General features: G+C 45.8%; 1 protein-coding gene across 1 annotated transcript in view; it reads right to left on the bottom strand.

The window, feature by feature from the left end:
• LOC144144862 (uncharacterized) overlaps window positions 1-23658 on the bottom strand; it is a 665482-nt gene extending 641824 nt beyond the window's left edge. Inside the window, exon 1 of the mRNA XM_077676352.1 lies at window positions 23080-23658. Within this exon, the coding sequence (XP_077532478.1) occupies window positions 23080-23259 (180 nt within the window). The 5' untranslated portion in view covers window positions 23260-23658. The remainder of the gene's footprint in view (window positions 1-23079) is intronic.
• Between the last annotated feature and the right edge of the window lie 286 nt (window positions 23659-23944).

The raw sequence follows: 23944 nt of genomic DNA, 5'->3' as shown, positions 1-23944 counted from the left end.
ATGTTTGTTCGCCTTCCGAAAATGCGCCTTAATAAAATTACTTCAACATGATTGCAAGACCAATATATAGGTTTTGAAGCGCCCCCACAGTATCGCGCAATTAGACAATTGTTGTAACAAACCTCCTTATTTCGACACCCCGCATCACTGACAAATGAAAGAATGCCGGAGGTCGAGCAGTTCTTGCAAACTGCGAGCTTTATTGGTATTATGATTTTACCTTTGCAGGTCTTCCTTCTTCACAGAGTAGAATGCCACTTATTTTTTATTGCGTTTGCAATGTACAGGGCATGTCTGCAAACGTTCCGCCATTGATAGCCGGACACACCCAAATAACATAACATAGCACAGAAAACTCATGCTGACACCCGGCGGCGACACTGGCAGCGGTATCGCAGCATTCGGGCCACTGGCAGCCCCCTTTAGTTGCTCGGGGTAACGCCAAGACAAAGTGGCAGTGGCTCGAGCACGGGCTTCCCAGTCTCGCCCTGTCTGGCACAGCGCGTTGATTATACTCGGAAAGAGCGTGAAAAAACCGCTGACTTGCGGGCTTCTGAAGCGAGGACAGTCACACAGAACATGGGCGCAAGAAATCGTAACAAGCAATATATAGCCAAAAAACGCATTTTTAGGCGCTAAAAAGCATTAATAGGCTCAAACCTCCGAATAGGCACTTACAGGCACAATAAAGTATTCCTAAAAGTGTTTAATTTTCCTTTGTTTATGCTTATATCTTAAATAGGCTTGATATGGACTCAAGGAAACAATGGGTATAATGTTTAAAGTTTCTGTCGTTAATGATTCTACGGAGAGGAAAGGACAATGCAGATGTCTTTCAGAGATGCTAATCTTGGATTTTTTTTCTCTGAGTTCTCTTTGCACATACATGGGTACATGCCTTGCGAAATTATTTTTACATGAAAGGGTTTTATTCCGAGATTCACGAAGGTTTCACTCACGTCATATTCGTCACGGAAGTGACGCCAGTACAACGAAGCAAGCGGCCTGTAAAGGGTGCACCCGTGCACACAGGGTCTTCTTGCGGAGAAGCAACCGTTAGTACTAAAGAGTACGTTATAATTCTGGTTGTTCGTTTTCGGGTTTTATTTTAACACGAAAATGTTTTATGCCAGAATACATGAAGATTTCACTGACGTCATATCCGTCACGGGAATGACGCCAGTACACCTTTGACGAAGTTACCCGTCAACAGGACGCCGCTCGCCAAGCACACCCACAAGACAGCCGCCGACCCGCAAATCATGCTCAGCTGTAGACTTCGCTGCACATTTCACTTTCATGTTTTACCGATTTCTGGGAGAGAGGAATCAACCACAGTTTTTTTTTCTCAGGGAGTGGCTTACGTCAACGCGGCTGACAGACGCGTCGCCACGGTAGCGGCTGCACCAGATTGGCCAAATCAAGCCATCGCTTCCAGCTCAGTCCCGATAGCCTCACCGGAGGTTGAGGAGGAACAGGCGCTGTCGCACGCTTCCTCCACAGCTAAATTAATAGTCAGTGGTTCAAACGCAAGCACACAAAATTCCGGGAAAGGCCGAATTTCGCCCGAGGCCCTCGAACATATTGGCGAGGGTGTACACCAAGCTCGGCGCAGGTGGTCGTAACTCGTTTGGGCCCCGGCGCACTGCGGTCTCCAGGGAAACGAAGCTGCTCGCACTGCGGCGCGAGAATTCAGCGCCCGCGGCCGCTTGACGATCGTCCGGGATGAGCAGCTCGAAAGCCTCCGTCATTCAGACTGGGACCCGCCGGTCACAAAAACTTAGATAAAAAGCAATGCGTAACCTCGGGCCATTTACAGACTCACGCTTTCCCACACCCGGTGGCGCATATCCAGTCAACTGTGCCCAGGGAAGTATATGACGCATGGTAAATGATGTGCCGGTAAGCGGCGACCTTCATTACTCCACGTGGCATGCTTTCTGAAAAGAACCCCAAAAAGGTACCAGCTAGTTCATCACTTCTACTTCCCGTAACCACCCCAGAGCATTGAGTAATGAGGCATTATCGCTTACGGCTACCCCCTAAGTGTAGCCCCTGAAGAGAGAAAGGAAAAAAGTAATAAATATAAATTGTATAAATAAACCATATATAAGAACGAGAAAAATAAACATGCTGTATAGGGGTTAGTGATAATTGAGACAAAACACCTTGAAAAGAAAAAAAAGGTAAGTAATAAATTAGGCGGAATAATAAAAGGGAGAACCAATGCAAACGTGGTTAGCAAGAAATGGGGAGGTGAAATGGATACATAGATGAGAAGGGGAGAGAGAGAGAGAGAGAGAGAAAACGTTTATTGAAAAGTAGGGACGGGGTAGGGGAGAAAAAGAGTAAGGAAAAAATATTTATAATCTGTGAAACCGGACGCAGGAGGCATGCGGACAATGTGTGGCATTGATTGAAACTGAGTCAACTAATGATTATGAAACTTTATAATGTTACAAGGGGGATGCTGCCCTTTCCCGGAAGTTTGGATAAATAATACTTCTCCTCCCGCCTGGGCTAAAATAACACCTCTCGCGGAGAGCTAGAGTATCAGAGCTAAAACTGCACAGCTCCGACCCAGATCCTGGACTCCGCAGACGGGTGAAGACGCAGCTAAATCCGAACGCCTGGCCGCCGCCAGGGGCTCGAGTGGAGATGACTTCTCACTGCCCTCCTCATTAAACGTCACCTCGGACAATGCGAAATTTGCCTACACTACAACTTCTTGAAAAATATCCCTTTGAACTCCCTGAAAACCTTAGCATACTCGTTTAAGGCAATCTCAAGAATGCACCATTTGAGGCGGCGTAATCGAGACCCTTAGAATTTAATTGGAGCGGCCTTTTCAATTAACACAGCTAGCGCGAGCACGGCTTTCCGCGACGTTTCTTTTTTGACCCCAACCGAAGACATTGTTTGCGCTCCTCTAAGCGCTAAATGTGAGCGGCTATCGCTTTAGCGTCATTTGCCGATTACATCTGCCGGTTCTCATTCCAAGAATTCCTCCCTCTCTCCGTTCACGCGTCGTTCTTCAGCGCCGTGTATCGCGTTACGCCTTGCGTATCGAGCTGGCGGGCGCGCGCGATTGCGTGGGAATGCTCTTGTAAGATCGATGTCGTCAGCCCTGTTGTTTGCGCACAGAAAGTAAACCCGCGCGGCCCGACGAGCCCGTTCCAGGTTTTATCCGACGGGCCGGACAAGCCAAAATCCAGCCGGCCTTGAACCGCTTAATAGGACCAATAAGGAGCGTAAACACGGCCCGTGACGCAGTTTGCCCGCGTTTCACAGGATTACTGTACGTTGCGGCAATGTCTGCGTGTGTGGGCGTGGGTGTGCGAGATTTTTTTGTTTTTCGCCGCTATTTTTCGTACGTCTCGTGTTACGTGTACCATTCTCCCGGCAAAAGAACCTCGACTTATAAACGGAGGTACGCTCCCCCCCCCCCCCTCCCCATACCAGCGCTTTTCTTTGCAATGAAGGGCGCCCATTTCACCGAATGGCGTTTACTCTCTTTTTCTCTCCCTCTCTTCTGTCTTTCTGGGTCCTTTCAGTTTCTAGAAGACCCAGCTCGAGAAGCCGATACCTAACCGAATATTCTCCCCCTCGATGAGGGAGAGGGGTGAACGTGATTTGTGCGTAGCTGCGCGTTGATATAGCTTCTGCCGCATCGACTTGTGTACAACAACACCCACTTGCATGTATAGAATTAAATACGACAATTGAATAGGAACCGCTTTATGAAATGTTTAAAAAAGAGATTCGTTGTGCCGGACCCCTTTCTCCCCTCACGACACGTATCAGCATTGCAGGCTTTCCGAAAAGCCCACGCCCCATGTGCAAGGGGATCTGCGCTTAAGCCCATATCAACGTACGCACTTTTGGCACATGCGCGTGCTCAAACGATATTGCTAATGCTTGAAATTTAATTTCTGGCTGACCAACAAACGGCCTCGCAATGTTTATCTTGGTTAAAAAAGAGGATTATTTGGTCAAGGAAGCCTTCGCGCGATATTTCGTGACTGGCGCAACCACCCATCCGCCGTTAGTTCTCTCGACCAAAACAACAGCAGCCGCGGTAGGTTGTCGAACCGACGACTTTGTGCTCAGGAGCGATATTGCAGTACTGCAGCCCCGATACCATGCATCCAGTTCTGATGGCTGCTATGCGCAAGAAAAAAAAAACAAGTTATGTGTCATGCTGCTTGGTGTTCTCACAAAAAATTTGTCTCTGCGACATAACACACTGCAGTGCTACACAAAAAAATGCGCTCTGTCCCTCCTTACACTCTACTCTTCTATACGCAAACAACACCCTTGAGAACTACATGAGGCTACGGTAAAAAACACCGTGGCGATGTGGTGTTATCCTCTAAGCAGACTGTTCCGACATTGCTAAAAGGGACGCAGGATGGGACACAGACCCAAAGGAAGGTTGCCTGTAGAAGTTTGGGGCGAAAAATTAGTAAACATGAAAAGGTTCTGCCGTCACTGCTTGTAAGTAGGAAAGCTCTAAAAAAGGCGCAGCCAGACATAACAAAAATACAACAGAGTAAGCGGATTAAAAACTTCCGCCTTGCCATTCAAGGTGAAGTGAGGAAATCAATTTTTGCTCTACTCTACAAAAGCGCCGCTCTACCGTCCAATTGCCACGACCATACGCAAGTACATCTCGACCTGGTCGCACAAGGGGGGAGGTTTATTACTTTCGGGAGCCTGAAAATCCTCATCAGATACGGAACATAGAAAACACACAAAACGACACGGAAATCAAAATCAATGGTACGCTAACCTGCCGTAATGGATTCTTGAAATAAAAGCGAAGGAGTCGGGACTGATCGCGCACAGCGGAAGCCCGGCTAGCTTTTCTTTCGATTGAAGTTGATTTTAACTTTTAAAGGAGAGTAAACTCGCCGAACGAGAATAATAGATTGAAGTTTGTGTAGCGCTGTCAGAGAACTTCTCATTCTTCCTCCTGTTTGCTATCCTTAAGGCGATTTTTTTGCTCACTGGCTGTGTTTTTCGTGCATAATGGGGAAAAAAATTTCGCAGAACATTCATAGTGATGTACGGAGAGATCACATGAAGAGAAGATTGGGTTACGCGGCTCGCCCTAACCGAAAAAGACAGAAAGCAAATACGACTGCAGCAAATATAAAATAAATCTACCATCCTATTTACTCAAGAACTATGGCTCCGGGGCAGTACGTTACTGTCTCAAGTATCGCCGCGCAATATCCTAGAAACATTGGTTAACACGCTGACCACTGATTTAAACTCCCTGACATTCCCTGTTACCTATAACAGCGTTTCGACGCTATCTCGTATGCAATTGAACTTATAACGTCGCACACCAAATATGACCACGTTGTTTATGCAACAGCTAGCGTACGGTTGAAAGATCAGTGGCTTAACCTTGAACATACTAGCACTATACCATCAATGAATCAACTATATTATGTTCTTCATTCGTTCTACCATATTAATGGTCTCGTATTAACACAACCAAGATCGGTACTGCCGTTTATTGCGTTGGCATCCAGTGTGGTTAGGCCGTTTTGACAGGTACGCGTGAAGTTTGTTATAATTTCCAAGGAGCAATGAAAACCTACTACGCTTTCCGGGAAGGTCATCAGCATAGCACTGGCCGGACATACAGGCACAGTGGCGGCCATTTTGTAGGTTTGCGTGAATAAACCAAGTTGGCCCAGCAGGGGTTTCTTAAAACGCGGTGAGAATGGCAACAGTGGTTTACGTTTCCGTGTAGCAACAACTAACAAAGGTTGCCCGTGTGACGACGGCACATGAATACTATTTAACTGCTCTGGCCGTGCACGGAACTGCCACTAAAACGTCTGATACCGTCATGGGCTTTGCTGTCGAGCGACAACGCCCCCTCGATGATAACAATCTTAAAGAGTTTAAGTTAAATAAAACTTGAATAGTAAAAACTGGGCTAAAACACTTACAAGACTCAAGATTGCGAAAAGTTTAAAGTCGATATCGATGGTATGGCTAGCGGGCTAAAACGGCGTGCAAGAATCAAGGCTTTGAAAGTTCGCATATGCTCACGCCAACTTTTTTACATTCTATGGATGGAGCAACCTCTCAAACTGCCACCCTTTTCGCCCCTTCCTTCTCCCGTTACTTTTTTCTGCTTGCTTAAAAACGCACACGAAGTCAAGGTGTATCCAAGAAATGATTTCTTAGGCGCCCGCAAAGCAAACAGCCCACGACAAAACAAATGCACGACAAAGCAGCATATCCCCAAAATTAAATACAACAGAAATGGAGTGGTTTGACATGCAACTTGAATGCGCGAGTTAAAAAAGAACACATTTATGGGCGCTCTCATGCACTATGCGATCTGGGAAAATCGATAGGGAGCCACGTCCCACGCACGTCAATGTCACGCGCTGGGCAAAGCGAGACCACGATTCAGCATCACTGCGGCAACCTAATGTCGCGTCACGCCAACACTCGGTTGCAGTCTTGTATGCAGTATGGAAGAGTCGCATAGGAACACACAGTGAGCCTTTGTGTCATTGAATCTTTATACTCTTATTGCGCAGAAAAAAGCAGTCACGCAACCCCGTTTCTACGCGCATCGCGATAACTTCACCAGACAAAGGTAAAATCATAATACGAATAGAGCTCTTAGTCCGCAAGAAATTCTCGGTGCTTCACATACTTTTCTTTAACAATAATTCGGGCTGTCGAAATAAGGAGGTTTCTTACAACGATTGCCTAATTATGCAATACTAAAAGGGAAGTTTAAAACCTATATCATGGTCTTGCAATCATGTTGAAGTAATTTTATTAACGCGCATTTGCGGATGGCGAACAAACATGTTCAACTACCTCGGACGAACAGGCTGAAACCTGGAGCGGATGGCACGACATAAAAAAGGAAGGCTTCTTTTAGTGTTATGATTATTAACGTCAGCCCACTTGGATTTGGCCAACAGGCAAAGCTTTTGCAGTTTACTTCCCGGAGCAAGCACCATGCGGTGTCGGTTGGCCTATCGGATAACACGACTTGGACATATTGTAGCTTTACATCTCGGAGCTTACTTGTGCTACAGCAAAGCTGGGGCTTTGGCGTGTATGCGAAAGGTGAACCCTGGGGGAACCCCTCAGTCTGATGCTGATGGGACGAAGCAAGCGCGCTCCTATCGCTTTCACATATACCACGCCGCAACCCGTGAATGCCGATCTTCCAGGGAAAGCGCTGACAAGCCGCTACAAAATTCTTGTGGACATAGGGGTGCTAACCCTACTGCATGACGGCCTCTCTCAAGGGTGGAAGATATGTTTCGCGATATTTTGCTGCTCACTACCGACAAGTTGGATCTTATTTAAAGTCGAAAGCCTTGTATCTCTGTGCTCAGGGTACGCGCCCAGTCAAAATCACAACAGGACCCACTCCGCTCTCTTCTTGTCCCTTAATGTTACACCTATCATTTCCCGCTCCATTGCCCGCTGAGTCGTTCTCAATTTAAGTTGAACCCTCTTAGTTAGCCTGCAAGTTTCTTTCCCGTAGGTGACTACCGGTAAGATGCAGCTGTCATGCACTTTCTTCTTCAGCGACAATGGTTGCCTGCTATTCATTATCTGAGAATGTCTGCCATATTCACCCCACCACATTCTGATCCTTCTAATTATCTCTGTCTCATGGTTGGGATCTGGGGTCACAACTTGGCCTAAGTAGATATATTCGCTTACCACTTTCACTGCCTCACCACCTATCTCAAACCGTTGTGCTGTCCCGAGGTTATTGATCATTACTTCAGTTTTCTGCATATTAATTTTCAGGCCCACGATTCTACTCTGTTCGTCCAGTGCGGAAAGCATGCTTTGCAATTCATCAGCAACGTCATCAGCAAATGCAACGTCATCAGCAAATCTGAGGTTACTGAGGTAATCTCCATTAATCCTTACTCCCACCTGTTCCCAATCCAACGTTCTGAATACTTGTTGTAAACATGCTGTGAATAACGTTGGAGAGATTGTGCCTCCTTGTCTGACACCCTTCCTTATAGGTATTTTACTGCTCTCCTTATGGAGGATGATGGTAGCTGTGGACCCACTGTAGATATCCTCTAGTATTCTTACATAATGCTCATCTACCCCCTGGTTCCGTAATGCCTGAATGACTGCTAGGGTTTCGACCGAGTCAAATGCTTTCTCATAATCTATGAAGGCTATATATAGGTGTTCAGTATACTCAGCGCACTTCTCCATCACCTGATTGATTGTGTGAATATGGTACATTGTTGAATAACCTTTACGGAACCCTGCTTGTTGTTTAGGTTGACTGAAATCTAAGGTTGCAGAAATTCTGTTAGCGATTACCTTGGTAAGTACCTTGTAGACGACTGACAGTAAGCCTATCGGCCTGTAATTTTTCAAGTGCTTCATGTCGCCTTTCTTATGGATTAGGATGATGTTCGCGTTCTTCCAAGATACCGGTACCATTGCGGTCATTAGGCATTGCGTATACAGGGTTGCCAGTTTTTCAAGTACAATTTCTCCGCCATCCTTCAAGAGGTCTGCTGTTATCTGATCCTCACCAGGTGCTTTGCCCCCTTTCATTTCTTTCAAGGCCTTCCTTACTTCTTCGGTTGTTACTTGTGGGATGTCTATCTCCTCTGCACTACTGTCTCATGTGGCATTATCCTGGATGTCCCGGCTACTGTACAGATCCCTATAGAACTCTTCGGCCACTGTGACTATTTTATCCCTATTTGTGATGACATTGCCTTGCTTATCTTTAAGTACATACATCTGATTTTTCCCCACGCCAAGACGCCTCTTCACTGCTTTCAGGCTACCTCCGTTCTTTACAGCGCATTCGACCCTCTCCATATTATACTTCCGTATGTTAGCTGTCTTACGCTTATTGATTAACTTCAAAAGCTCCGCTAGTTCTATTCTGTCAGCTGCGGTAGATATTGTCGTGGTTTGCCGTTTCCTAATTAGATCTTTCGTCTCCTGTGAAAGTTTACCAGTATCCTGTCTAGTCATAGTATCTCCGACTTCTACTGCACACTCCGTGATAATGCGTGTAAGGCTGTTGCTGGTTTCCTGTGTCGTAAGCTCGGCTTCCTCGTTAACAGCTGAATATCGGTTCTGCCGCGCGATCCTGAATTCTTCTACTTTACGTCTTACTGTTAGCTCATTTATCGGCTTCTTTCGTACTAGCTTGTTGCGGTCCCTCCTCAAATCTAGCCTAATTCGAGATCTTACCATACGGTGATCACTACATCTTACCCTTCCGAGCACTTTCACATCCTGCACGACGCCAGGGTTATCGCATAATATGAAGTCTATTTCATTTTTATGCTCCCCATTCGGGCTCCTCCACGTCCACTTCCGACTCTCCCGTTTACAGAAGAAGGTATTCATTATGCGTAGGTTATTCCGTTCTGCAAACTCAACTAGTAGGTTCCCCCTACTATTTCTACAGCCCAGACCATAGTTCCCAACTGCCTTGTCTCCAGCCTGATTCTTGCCTACCCGCCGCGGTGGCTCAGTGGCTAAGGCGTTGCGCTGCTGAGCACGAGGTTTCGGTTTCGATTCCCGGCCGCGGCGGCCGCTTTTCTGATGGAGGCGAAAAGCAAAAACGCCCGTGTGTACGAGATTTCGGCACATGTTAAAGATCCCCATGTGGTCAAAATTAATCCGGAGCCCTCCACTACGGCGCGCCTCATCGCCTGCGTTGCGTCGGCGCGTTAAACCCCACAATCAATCGATTCTTGCCTACTTTAGCATTGAAGTCCCCCATAACTACGGTATACTGTGTTTTTACTTTAGCCATTGCCGATTCCACATCTTCATAGAAGCGTTCCACTACTTGGTCGTCGTGGCTGGATGTGGGCGCGTAGCCCGGCACCACCTTGAGCTTGTACCTCTTATTGAGGCTAATTACAAGACCTGCGGCCCTTTCGTTAATGCTATAGTATTCTTCTATGTTGCCAGCCATGCTTTTATTGACTAGAAATCCCACTCCCAGTTGTCTTCTCTCCTCTAGACCCCGGTAACATAGGACGTGTCCATTTTTCAGCACCGTAAATGCTTCGCCTGCCCTCCTAACCTCGCTAAGCCCTATTACATCCCATTTAATGCCTGTAATTCCTCGAACAACACCTCGAGACTGGCTTCGCTAGATAATGTTCGCGCGTTTAACGTTGCCAGGTTCAGATTCCATTGGCCGCCTGTCCGGGTCCAGGGATTCTTAGCACCCTCTGCTGCATCGTAGGTCTGACCGCCGCCGTGGTCAGTTGCTTCGCAGCCGCTGGGGACTGAGGACCGTGGGTTAATTGGCGTATTCATGGGAGGTTGGGACCGTTACTACACCAGGGTGGCCAATCCTGCTCTGGCGAGGGAGTGCATTACCAGGCTCCACGACAGCGCACAAATTACGTACAAGCTCAAGTGAACTGGCCAAGAACAACTGCATGTTAATCTTCCCAAAGAATAAATTGCTTCAATCAAGAATACACCGGGAAGCACTCTCCTTATTTGCGTAGTTCTTGACATTGTCGTAAAAAAAATACCATGACGTAGGTTCAACCTTGACACAAGTATATTTCATAATTTGTTTCCTTTTGACGAATTCGTACCCGAAATAAGCTTCGCTTCCCAAAATACCCGCTCCGGTTCTCCGTCACTGAGAGTAAGAAACCTATAAGTGAGTCTTGACAGATATGTCACTCTCATAAAACGTCCTGTCCCGCGCTTTAAATAAATCGGGTTACTTCCTCCGGAGTTTTCGCCCTGAAAAGCAGCACCTGTCTGAATTTGAATCTGAACCTGAGATTTATACAGAAGCTGAAGGACAGAAGGTCGGAAAAAATCACGTTAAACAAAAGTGCACAATCATATCTTAAAAGGGCCACGCAGAAACGCGACGAAAAGGTGTTGAGGTTTTCTCCGGAGTTTACGCCAGGCAACATGAACGCAGCGTATCGGAATTATTCATAGCCTTCATGGAGGTTTTGGGGAGACGAAAATGTCAACTTATTCTCACCAGCTTTATTGTTCTCTCTCTCTCTCTGGTGTTTTTTTTTTTTTTTCACACCTAATGCCTTACAGAAGCCGGAAAACAGGGAAACATAAGGCGCCACAAATACGCCTGATTTGCGCCGGCCCCACTTTCGTGAAAGCCGCAGTGACGCAGATGCTCGATGATGCACGCAACGCAAAAACAGAACGGACCGAGCTGCCCCTTTTGCGAGCCCTTTTTCTTCTCCGACACGCCATCACTACAGCGGAACGATCACGCGAGGAATGGCATTTTAGATTCCTTCCTCCTGCCACACCACGTGGTAGAAGCACTGGTGTTGCTCGCAAGCTGGGAGAGGACGATACTTTCTTTCTTATTTACGGTTACTGTTAGAAAAATCAGGTCAGCATTGGTAAAATGGACAGCGTCGTGCCCGGTCAGCTCCCCGTTTGCTTGCCTTCGAGGCAGAGGAGGGACATTTTGTCGGAGCTGAAAAGAGCTTGCGAAGACGTAGCGGAGCGAGCGCGCAACCATCATGGCGGCCCAATCCCCCAGCTGCCAGATGGCGCTGCGTACGCAAAGTTGCACCGCATCGGATTTGGGGGTGTATACGGAGTGGTGCGTATACCTTTTGGGGAGGCTGTTGCCAGCTGGTGCAGTTTTGTATATAATACTTTGCTTACGGGGCATACCAGGCTGTTTCTTACGAACAATCTTTAGTCGTCGTGAGTCTCCATTTCTGTACCACAAGTATGGTAATCGCTTTCACGCTGACAGAAATTCTCGAGCAGGAGCAGAGAGGCCTCACTCAAAGGTCTACCAGTGCAACAAGCAGCCAACGCACTGCCCAGATATCTATTTCACGCACGCACGCACGCAGAGTATCGCCTGTTATAAAACTTATCAGCAAATACTTCACGCGTGGTGCAGCGATAATTCCATGCAGATTTCCCACACCCAATATATTATTCTTGGGTGTCGCGCCACCATTTTACTACGGCCCGAATCATCTCCCGGTGGCGTTTGTGTGCGTTAATACCCCCCTCCCCCGTCTTTTCCCCGGAATTTCCGCCGCATGTAACGAGTATAGCATCAGAAGAATGAAAAGGAAAAATTTCGATAACAATTTCCAGGCTATGTGCGTGTGCGCATAAATGCGCGTTAATTTTGCATTGCTTAAGCAAACGTGATTCTCAACTGCTGGCCTCGTTTGCTTTAGCATAGCCTTGTCTTTCAATTTCATGTTTATTTTCACTTTAATTTTTTGCGTTCATAATGAGTACTCATTATTTCCTCCTGGCTGATCTCGAGATGCGAGAACAACGCCTCATTATGGCGCAGCATTTTGGGAGCGCTTATCAGTAGTGCGAGTCAGCAGGGTGGGAATTCCGCTTTCCGTCCTCTCATCGTGAGCAGCCTCCTCGGAAAGAAGAACAACGGGAGCAAACTGGTACAAGGCAACGAACATCATGCCGCTTACGAACAGACGCCGAAATGTTCGCTGTAGATCGCAGGCTTGCTCGTGCTTTCGTAATTGCTCGACCGCACAAGTTGCAACATGCAGCAATAAACTGCCCAGAAACAAGGCTATCGCGCCTTCGCCATTCCCACAGGACACTGCACGGTTCTTACCGGGTACAGCGCGGTGTCAGGTACATGAATTAATCAGACGAGACGTTGTTGTATAACGCACGCTTAACATCAGTATGGCAGTAATTAGAAATCGAGACCGTGCGACGCGATTATAAAGGAAAATTAACGGTAGTAGGTCACAAACCCACTGAAGAATCCCTATCACTCAATGAAATACGCTTGGGGCTCCGCTTCTGTTGGTACGGAAGACGAAAACAGATTAGCTTGATTTTCTAGATATGTGCTGTAAGTAGCAGTTGTGGTTTACCTTGTGAGGGTATTGATAAACAAGATTTGAAAACTGTTTTAAGTAGGGGTGTGCGAATATTCGAAAATTTAGAATGTTACTCGAACATTAAATGTTATATTCGTATTCGCTTCGAAAACTATGAATTCGAGACATTTCGAATATTCGAACATGTTCGAATAATCTGCTATTATCGAATATTTTTTTGATTAGTTTAAGGGGAGAGCATGTCTTTTAACTTCGGAAAAAGGACCGCAACATTGTTTTCTTTAAAGCCACGTATTCGGCTTCTATGTTTTCTGTCCTGGGCGTTTGAATAGTTTGTCCGCCGAAAACCGTCGCAAAGTGGTATAAAGAATAGTTCTGCCAGCCGCGGTGTCAAAATGTCAAGGGAAATGGGCGAAAAAATTACTCCCACCTCCCCTTGCGGGAACCCCTGTGTTGATGCGGCGCATGGGGGTTCCGTTGTTGTTTCCGTTAGGTTGATTCTCCCATCGCGTGAAACGTGCCGTGAACCCCCTGCCGTGGCTATGACGCAACGTTGCGCGGCTATGACGCAACACAATCCAACACAATCCACTTTAATCCAATCCAATTTAATCCAATCCAATGCCCCTCGCGAGAGAGTGTTCGCTATCGGAGAGGAGAGGGGGTGAGCGGTGGAGAGCGCAGCTCGCGCGGCGAGGAGAATGGGGGAGGGGTGTGGACGGACAACGACAACTCCGTATGGAGGGACAAGGCGAGTAAATGAGATGCCGTCGCATCTAAAACGGCAATTTTCGGAGCGCTGTATCTGTGCAACGGTGCCACAGGGCGTGGCCGTTTTGGTACCATTGGACCGGCCGAGCGATCCTCTTTCCAGTCCCTACCGTCTCTTTTATCATCGTTCATTCACAAGTACACGAATGGCAGAAAAAGAAATTCGCATAAACGAAGCCAGAAATAGATGCTGAAGCGTGGTTGGCCTTTCGGTCGGCGCGCGTTGAAACGGCCCTCCTGATTGGGCGACGCTGCGGCAATGCAAGATGGCGGCCGCCTGAACTGTGTAGTGCGCGTTTATGAGTTCACTTGCACTGCCTCGATCGCCCAAGTTTCTGTTCAATCATTTTATCTGCTATGGTATTCAACACGGGCATTATAGCGATGGCAATTCCTGAGATCACAAGCCGTATTACGGGAAGTTGCGTGGCTCGAAAGGCGGAGGTCATCAAACGCTTCTTGGTGTGCGTGATTTTACGCTGGATGGTGAAGCGCGGTGTGCGCGCTTGTGATAGCGGTTCGGGCAGTGAACTTTCGTCTTATTTGAGATGCTCACACGCTTAGTTATTGCTGAGCTTTACAGTAGGCTCGCTAGCCTTGGGAATGAAATGGCCGACGCGTCAAAAGCTTCGGCCCGCACGGCGTAGCCGCTGCTCGTTGGAGCATCGCCTGGCTGCACAACCTGGTACGATTGAACGCCAGTAGTTGTAATTAATGCCTGTCACTTTAGAATTAATCTTAGAAGCGACCTGGCGGGCCATGTCAGGGATAAGCAAAGTATGACATGTTGCGGTATACGAGCGCCGCGATGCGTGCGAGCCATATCGCTTTCTTGCGCAACGTAAGACTGTCATGACCTCGTCCATTCATTTGGGAATGCAAAGCACTTTGAACAAGTTTTCTATCATGTTTTATAGGCCGCGTAAGCTCGGTGCAAGGTGGACAGAAAGAAACTTTTATGAATAAAAAGTTTTCAAAATATTACTTTGAAATTTTTATGGTGTTTTCACAGAAGCACTTCCAGTTGCTGTACTAATTTTCATCAACATTCACAAAACAATCAAAAGGTTGATTTCGAAAGCCACATTCCCCCTTAATTATTCGATATTCGATTCGATATTCGAAGCTAGATATTCGTATTCGATTCCTATTCGAAAAATTCTATATCCGCACACCCCTAGTTTTAAGCATTCCAGAAGCAAGACCTTTCATGTAATGTGCAGTTGGAGTGACATACGAGATTCCGTCGGCAGGAGGCACGGCGTATATTGGACAAACTGGAAGATGTGTCGACGACCGTCGAAGAGAACATTACCTGCCACTAAATACTAAAAATGAACCCATTCGCCTATACATTGTACTAGCTGCGAATGCCAGGCAGTATTTCGCGAGATGAAGATTACGAGTAGAAGCCGAGAGCAGACTGTGCCCAAAAATGTAGAGCCAGAACATATTAAAAAGAAGCTGACAATTGTTTCGGCGAAACATCGCTATTTTTCCGTGGAAATGAGGCTGCGTTTCTAGGTATTTTGAGATGGGAATGTGAAGGTACCTGTTCGATATATAGCTTGCTGTCTTCTGCGAAATAAACAAGGTTATGAGCGAGGGCTCTCCCTGTCAATTCTTCGTCTTTCGTGAGTCTATTAGTTTCGCACGTTTTCAAACAGAGTGATCGAACACATCACCTAACAGCAAGTTTTATTAAGTTAATAAAAACAGTAGACAAACCGCGAATGTGCTTGTTGAAAAAGATGAAAGATGATTCTTTTGCAGCTTTTGTGAGTTAAAAAAAAGCATTCCTAACGGACGGAGACTTCGAAGGTAATATCTGTACTGTGCGCCAGCTTCCAAAATTAAATTTCGGAATAAGGACTCCAGCTTCGTATGCTTGAGCAAAGAACGTTCAAACGGGACTCAAGAAAAGCCTCCTCTACCACCAACCTACCTTGGAAAAACACTGCAAAAAAAAGTATTTGGTGCGGCATATCCAGTACCTCTAGAGAAACTGAACCAGGTATTGAAATATCCGGAAAAGTACTTTCTAGCGGCAGGTGATTTTACTCGCGCGATTTCTATTTTTTGCAAAGTCGTTCGTTTGCTGCCCTACTGAAGTTTCTCAAAATTATTTTTTTAGAAAAGATTCGAATAACTCTTTATGAAAAATCTGAAGCGACAACAAATACCGGAAACAAATTTTAATGCCGAAATCTCAGCTATCATACGAATTGTAAGCAATATCTGACTTTAAACCTATGAATTCTGAAAAAAAAATTACTGTGGAGGCCCAAGTATTAAGGTGCTGCTTTACTTTGGTCTTCTCTGTCATACTCTTCCTCTTCGAGGCTCCAGTGGTCGCAGTATTTTCGTGTTTGAGGCTTAATTTGCCTGCTCACATCTGCTTACCACCAAAACACAGCATCGGCCATAAGGAATCTGGACCAGTCTGTAACGTATTAACGGCGTGAAGGCGAACTCTGGAACATAATGGCCGGGTATTGTTACATTGTTGGGCGGAGCAGTGCAATTTCCTTGTCATTCGGAATGCACCGCTGCTACTTTTAAAACTTTTCCAGCCAACACGTGTCCAGCGACGGAATTTCTTGCCCTTTCAAGCGTCCGGTATGGTCGTGCGTTCATTCAAAGAACAGAACGGGAAGAAAATATTGGCACTGCCATTCGGAGCGATATAGCACAATATCATTCGAAACTAATAAGCATAAAAGGTGAGCCTTGACGCCCAGAGATCCGAGCTGTACACATCTGCTTCCAACTGCAAAAGCGACTCCTGCGTGCTGCCCGGAAGTTTTGAAACTTACAAGGTACTCGTGTAGGTTCCCCCAACGCATTTTTGCGCTGTTCGCAGCATTCTCGTTGTCGATACCGGCAGGAAGGAATGCACCTTCTAGCCTCAAACGCACCCGCCGCTCTTGCGAAGCTCTTTTTCCGCTAGCGATCAATGGCACACGACACAACGTGTATTCGGCGACAAGTTTGAAACAAGTGGGACCGCAGGACGCTTTCTTGACCCTAGCTGTGAATCGGGTCACAGTATAGAAACACATACGCGTGAGCGGGTGCAAATTCGTTTTCAATCGCACGCTATCGCACACTAGAGGCAGGTTTATTTTTGTCCGCGATAACGCCGCTGAAGAACTTCCGGAAATTGAAGGACAATTATTTGCCTCCCTGATGCAGAAACTCAGAAAAGTTGAACGACAGTCAGACGACCATGCGGCGACGTAGACACCGCATAATGAAATTCCGACTACATTACGAAAATATTTTTTTCCTGTATGATATTACGTTTTATTGCGTAAATATTTGCGCGTTGATTTTCAATATAATTAAAGTAGTGCAGAACTGCGCTTTCATGCATTGCTAGAAGAACTTCTATCCTTTCCCTGTAACGAACACATCCTTTTTTGTAGATCTCCCCGTAGCTGGATCTGCTTCTACGGGCCATAACAACTGGTTCTACCCTCATAAAAATTTTTACCAACATTGAATTCAATGTTTGTTGACAAAAGTCGACAAAAGCTACCAACATTGAGTAGACTGTCTACTTACTGTCTATAGACCTCCTAGCAACAGCCTACCAACTTTTTGTCAACCATTGGCCACCGTGTTTGAACTGAAACGTTTCTGTAGACTTTCTACAGAAAGTTTTGTGTAGACTTTATACTCAATCGCTGTTGCTAACCTAAGCCTTTTTGACAGAATATTCAAAATATGATGCAGTAGGCAATTCAGACCACTCGTAGACCCTGCTGTCAATACCGCTTAATTGAAGGTCGTCATCATTTCTCTCTAAAAGATCCCGTAGTGGCAGCAAAAACAAAAGAAAAAAAAATCAGCAACAGGTTAGGCTCATCGGGTTCTTCAAGGGATATCAACCGTTCACATTTTTCGGAGGCATACATTCACACGCTCACTTTCTGAAATGTCATATAACAACACAACCCTAACTCAGAAACGTACTATAGCCGAAAAACCACAAACGCAAAGAAGCACGACACTGCCACCGCACACTTTCTAGCAGTGCGCTTCATGTATATATAGCCACCATCCGCGGGATGCCGATGCCGCAGTGAGGCGTGCCTCTCATTGCATGTTTACAAAACTGCGCGTTATTATTTCCAAAATACAATACCGGGAAACACTGGGACGTAAACGATTGCACATATCTTCTTGTTTACTTTATAGTTGCAAGCTGTCACCAAACAAAACGGAAAGCTGGAATGGGTTGCAAGAAAGCGCGCCGCGTGTTGGCTGCCTCCGGTGATTGACGCGTTTCTCCCGGAGGTACGCAAAGAGGGACGGGCGCCGGTGGCGGTTGGTCGAGAGCGGCCAAAGCATCTGCGCCAGCCGGATTAGGTTAGCATAGCGGGCGATTTTCGATTATCGCCGTTGTTAGAGACACGTCCAGCAGTCTGTCGCGAAATATTTACGCAAATAATTCGTTCCTTTCAACCATGTAGCACTTAGCTTGCGTAAATCAAAACACAGTGACGAGTGGTTGCGAGTGGTTGATGCCGCTGGCTGGCGCTTGTTCGGAACCGCTGATTAGCCCTGTTTATCACTGTGAAGAGTGAAAGCGAGCAAGTCGTGAAGGACCAACCCGTACGAACAGTGAAAGTTGCTCCCTTTTGCCACTTGTTTTTCTTGGAGTGCACAAGTGTGAAGATATATGCAGAGAGAGAGGGAAGGAGAAAGATACGTGCGTGTGCGTGTGCGTGCGTGCGTGCGCGCGCGTGTGTGTGTGTGTGTGTGTGTGTGTGTGTGTGTGTGTGTGTGTGTGTGTGTGTGTGTGTGTGTGTGTGTGTGTGTGTGTGTGTGTGTGTGTGTTTAAAACCTGATTCAAAGAAAGCAACGTAATAATTCAACTTTCTACAAAGGGTCTCAAAAAACTTTCAGTGGTCTTCCTACAGAAGCCCGTCAACATAAATTTGACAGAGTTTCTATATACCACCGTCAACAGACAAATGTCACATAAATTTGACAGACTTTCTATATACCACCGTCAACAGACAAATGTCAACGTAAATTAAGTAGACTTTCTATATACAACAGTCAATAGACAATTGTCAACATATATTCAATAGACTTTTTACAGACAACTGTCAATAGAATGAGTATGTAGGATAGCAATAAAGTTGGTAAGATGTCAACAGAACGTCTACAGAATGTAAAGAAGCATTTTTGTAAGGGATACCCCGCTCAAGCGCGACAATGACCACTGGCGTCACAAAACGGTTGACTGCGAACGGACACGACGGCCTCTAATCTCAACAACATTTTTGGGCTTATGGAAGGAGGAAGGAATAAAGGTGAAAGAAAGGCAGGAATGTCAACCAGGCTGTGGCCTAGTTTGCTGTCCTACACGTGGGGAAGGAGAACACTGGGAAAAAAAGATAAAAACTATAAAAGAATGGGAAGGTAAAGGCAGAGAAGTCCTATCTGCACAAAACGGAGTTGGAAGTGCCTACCAGCAAAGTGCTCGCTTTTTCACCGAAGCCTATGCATGCATACCCTTTGTCGATTATTGATTATTGGTGAAAGGGTCGCTTATGTGACATGTCACAAGTTTCTGGGCATTATTGTCGATAAAGACCTGTCTTGGAGGCCCCCCGTACACTGTCTGAAGAAGAGGCTGCCTGCAGTTGCCCATGCTCTCCAGTTGATTGGCGGCAAGACGTGGTGAACGCTCATGATATGAATGTTGCAGCTATATAATGCACTATCCTTGGGCTCCCTATGGTACATCTTGCCTGTACTTTCAGGTACATGCTGTAGAAATATTCAGGAACTGCTAGAAATACAAGCGCAGGCCCTTCGAACTTGCCTTGGCCTACCACGGCAACCATTGATGTGGCTAGTGATCACCCTTTATCCACCTACGTGGCAACTGATACACTCGGGGCGGATTTTGGTTGCGTAACCAGACTGCCTGATCATCACCTTGGAGTAGGCTATCGAAACACCCCCATGCATCTTTCGCAAAGATTGTAGCTGTTCACATCACTAGCTTGCCATCAAACTATACTCCTGCGACGAGACCAATGCTCCCACTTTGGGCTTATGGCGGGTGGTGAATAATGTACGAGGAGACCTAGTGACTGTCGAAATTTAATAATTACCCGAGATTATTTTTTCCTTAAGTTTATAACGTACCACGCTTGCGCGTTTACAAACCAGGACGTTTATTTCGCTGGGACCCCAGAAAGGCAAACATTACTGGAACGTTATGAGAGTCCGCCCACTACGTTCCAAGGTTTTCGTTTTTTGCATATTAATAATTCATAGCTTCGTTTAGCTTTTTCTCCTTATTATGTTCTCTTTCTCTCTCTTCGCTTAAATAAAATCCTCGGTGGGCCACGGCAAGCGGCCATTTCTTCTCAGCGTATGTACGTGAGGCTGATTTCCCAGCTAGATGAGTTGTCCCGCATTTCCCCAGCAACAGCGCACTCACCCCTCTTTTCCCGTCTTGCCACGTAAGCAGCCTTTCCTTTTTGCCATAACGACAGCGCTGGTCGCACGCTTGCGATAGAGCTTCAACTATAATAACAAGGCAGGAGTACGCTATTACCCGTTACGCAGGAACATAAAAAAAATTCTCCATCGTTTCAGGCCTAATTTGAAATCATATAAGCGCTGACCACCCTACCTATTAAGCTATGCCTACGGGGCATCTATAATAACGACTTCCCGTCGAGCGCGCCATTGAGTAAGCACCGACACGCACCGCCATGCCCACCAGGCTTTTTAAACCACGGACATTTGCAAGTAAATCAGGCGGAGGCACCGCTCAATCAACTGCATGTCTCCTTTCAATTGCTAAAACCCTAACATAAATGCGAAAATAAATATTTCAAGGCACGCCCAAATTTGCAAACACGTCGTTTTTCCGACGTTTCCATTTGGTTTTCTGTGAAGGCATGCGCGAAGTGCGCAAAAACGATGCGTCTGCTTCTTTCCATTTCTTATTTTGAGGGGAACGCTCCTCCGCCGTTTTAAAATATGCATTCTTGATATACGACATTTTGCTACCCATTGTTAAACTGTGTGCGGGTTTGCATACGAGGTCTTTGACACCGAGATGTGCACTTAAACTGCAGTATGTAGATGTTATTTTCTTTTGTCTGTTAGTAATGCGACATTTTATTGCAATAGGATGCAGGATCGCAGATAACTCGTAATAACAACTTATAGAGGCCACGTGATGACGAGGGATGGGAAGAGTGAAACCGCGTACTAAAATTAATCGAAATCACGCAGTTCACAGTAACTCTGTGTGGACGAAACAGCCATATGTTGTTTTAAAATGGCGTGACGTATGAAAAACTGGCGATATCTCGACTTATCAGGAAACTAAGAGTGAACGAACCCATCGCTGTAACGCAAGAATATTATATATATATATATATATATATATATATATATATATATATATATATATATATATATATATATATACATATATATATATATATATATATATATATATATATATATATATATATATATATATATGAAGTCGAAGAAACTTCTCGAGGAGCCAGAAGAAATGTTGAAGAAAATGGTTGACTGAAGATTAAAAACAAAAGAGTGGTTTACTGACGTTTCGACTGGAGAACCAGTCTTCATCTGAGTATTGTTACTCAAATGAAGACTGGTCTTCCAGTCGAAGCGTCAGTAAACCACTGTTTTTGTTTTTAATCGTGAATCAACCGTTTTCCCAAATATTTTTTCTCCACTTTTCGTCTATCCAATTTCTTTATCTGTTTCAATAATCTATCGCATTCTCCCCTTTGCTTTTCGAGGATTTCTTGACGGTCAACCCTTAATTCTATATATATATATATATATATATATATATATATATATATATATATATATATATATATATATATATATATATATATATATATATATATATATATATATATATATATATATATTTGGGCCCTTTCGACACTGCATGAATGAAACCGTTGGGTTGACTGGCCTCGGGGTAATCTAGCCATAATCGTTACTGTTTTCCCGACTATTCGCAGCGAACAAAGAAACAACACAAAAAAAGGTTTTCAGCTCGCACGCCATTCTCCTTTGCACATTTAAACAACGTAATCAAATGAGCAGTAAATGCGCTGACAGAACTCAAATGACTCCCCCTTTTCCCTTCAATACCCTACAGACACAAAAAAAGACTCGAAAGCCTTCCCAATCACATCCAGTGTGCTGACGTGTAATGGTTTTTCTAATAAAATATTTCGCGTTATCATTAAAACGAGTGAGTTGCCTGGTTTTGATACCACCGACGCCAAGATATTTTAGCAAATACTGCTGCCAGTAGCCTACGTGCGCTAACGTGTGCGCAAAGTGCTTGAGTACGCCCTCCCGAATCCGGTTTTGTGGACGTCAGCGTTACAAAAAGACGAAATACATTTTTACAGCTTGGGTCGTTGTTGCTGGACAGTTTTATATCAGAGTAGAGAAAACTTAAAAAAATGACGCTGTCTGTAGGGAAAGACAAAGGCTGCTTGGTTGCGGGAATATTCAACGAAGTGTTACTGTGCAATTTATGGCGCAAGAGTATGCAGCCATCAAGAGGCGATTTGCCTATTTCGGACAAAATTACGGCTAACGTAACTTTCAGAATTTCAAAACTATGCCGACTTTGGGCGCATTTTAATGGCGCACAATTGCCTTTTCCGTTTATTCGTCCCACGCCTTTACGATAAGTGTAGGGCCCGCAGGGGAAAACCACTGCGTCGCTGCAATTTTTTTTTTTTGGTGCCGCAAATGTATGACTTGGAACACGTCTTCGTGCGGTCTCGCAAAATTAGTTTTGTACTATCACGATTACATTTTTTGTATTTAAAAGTGAATTGCCGACGTGTTTCCGATGTCTGGCCAGAAGAGCACGGGTATCCCTTACAAACACAGCGGTCCGCCTTCAATATCGAGTACGCCAATGTTGCGGGTGATAAATGGACAACACGGCGTTCTGAAGCCGGATGCCCTTGTAAATAACGTAACACGGATTTCATTTCAGTCCTGTTGCGTGGTTTTTTTTGTTCTTCTTTCAGTTGCACCACAGGCGTGAATGAAACTTAACTCACCCTTCCATAATTCCCAGATAAAAAGCCAAAGACAGTTTAAACAAGTAGTAGCATGCGAGCCTTGCCACTGTCACGAGATAATAAGAGTCACTAAACGAATAGAAGTGGGTCACAAAAAACTGCCAAACATGGCATTAGATTTAAAAACTTCGACAGCAAGGGCAACTGCGTTCCACAAAAATATTCTACCATTTTGGTCAAAGAGCAATTCAGAGTTACACTGGAGTGACAAAAAAAGGCAGAAGAGCAAGCCACCATTAACACCGGTGTTGCACCGGTGTGGCACCGGTGCAGCAACCACACAGGCTCACCTTGGGCAGAGAGACGCTGGTGATGGCATAGCGCGATGGTTTCCGGGATTGCAAGAACCGAGCTGCTCCGCTGTCCAGACTGCTACCGCGACGGTTTTCGCTGTTCGTGCCGTACGTGTTTTGTCGCAACGAGGCTAGACGCTCCGTACTCGCCCGGTAGGTGGCCACGCTCAGCTTCATGGCCCACCACGCGCGAGACCGGCGGTGAGGGACGCCTCGGCACTTTCTTCTTCGGAAGGAAGAGCAGGAGAGTAGCGTCTCGCTCGCGTGGTGTCACTGCTGATGTCGCACACACCGGCGTCAACGCTTGCCGGGAACAAATCACGAAAGGCTTCGATACGGGCACCACCCCTTAAGTGAACCGTCCCCTCGCTGTTCCTCTAGCGTCACCTTTTCGAGCGGCGTTTATTTACCGCCCTTTCATTCGTTTCTCAAACAACTTGCGACAAGTCACTGAGCGCACGGACACTTGCACCGCTAATGGCAAGGCGTAGAACAAAAACGTCGTCGTACACTCCTCGCGTTGAATATCGCGATTCGAGCTTCGGAACGCGAGCGAATGTAGCGTACTTAGCAAAAGCGCTTTTTCTGGTCTAATTTGGGCGATGCTGTACGACGATCTGACGCTGGTAGCGTACGCCGTCTAGCCAAGAAGCCGCCGCCAATAATTCGCGTGTATTCGCGGTGCTTTATGACGCGTTTGCCAAAAAAATGTGACCGGAAGAGAATTTCCCGAGCTTGTTTACTCAAGACGAAGCCGCGATGGCGGACACAAGTTTATTCTAAGGCAGCAGAAGCCGACAGACACGTTGTTTTTTATTTATTTTTTTAGTCTTATTTGGTCAAGCATTTGTGCGGAAAGTTG

Source organism: Haemaphysalis longicornis, unplaced genomic scaffold, assembly GCF_048455015.1.
Source record: "Haemaphysalis longicornis isolate Haplotype H1 unplaced genomic scaffold, Haemaphysalis longicornis Haplotype H1 scaffold_7, whole genome shotgun sequence".
Lineage (NCBI taxonomy): Eukaryota > Metazoa > Arthropoda > Arachnida > Ixodida > Ixodidae > Haemaphysalis > Haemaphysalis longicornis.
This window is presented reverse-complemented; position numbering and strand designations above follow the sequence as displayed.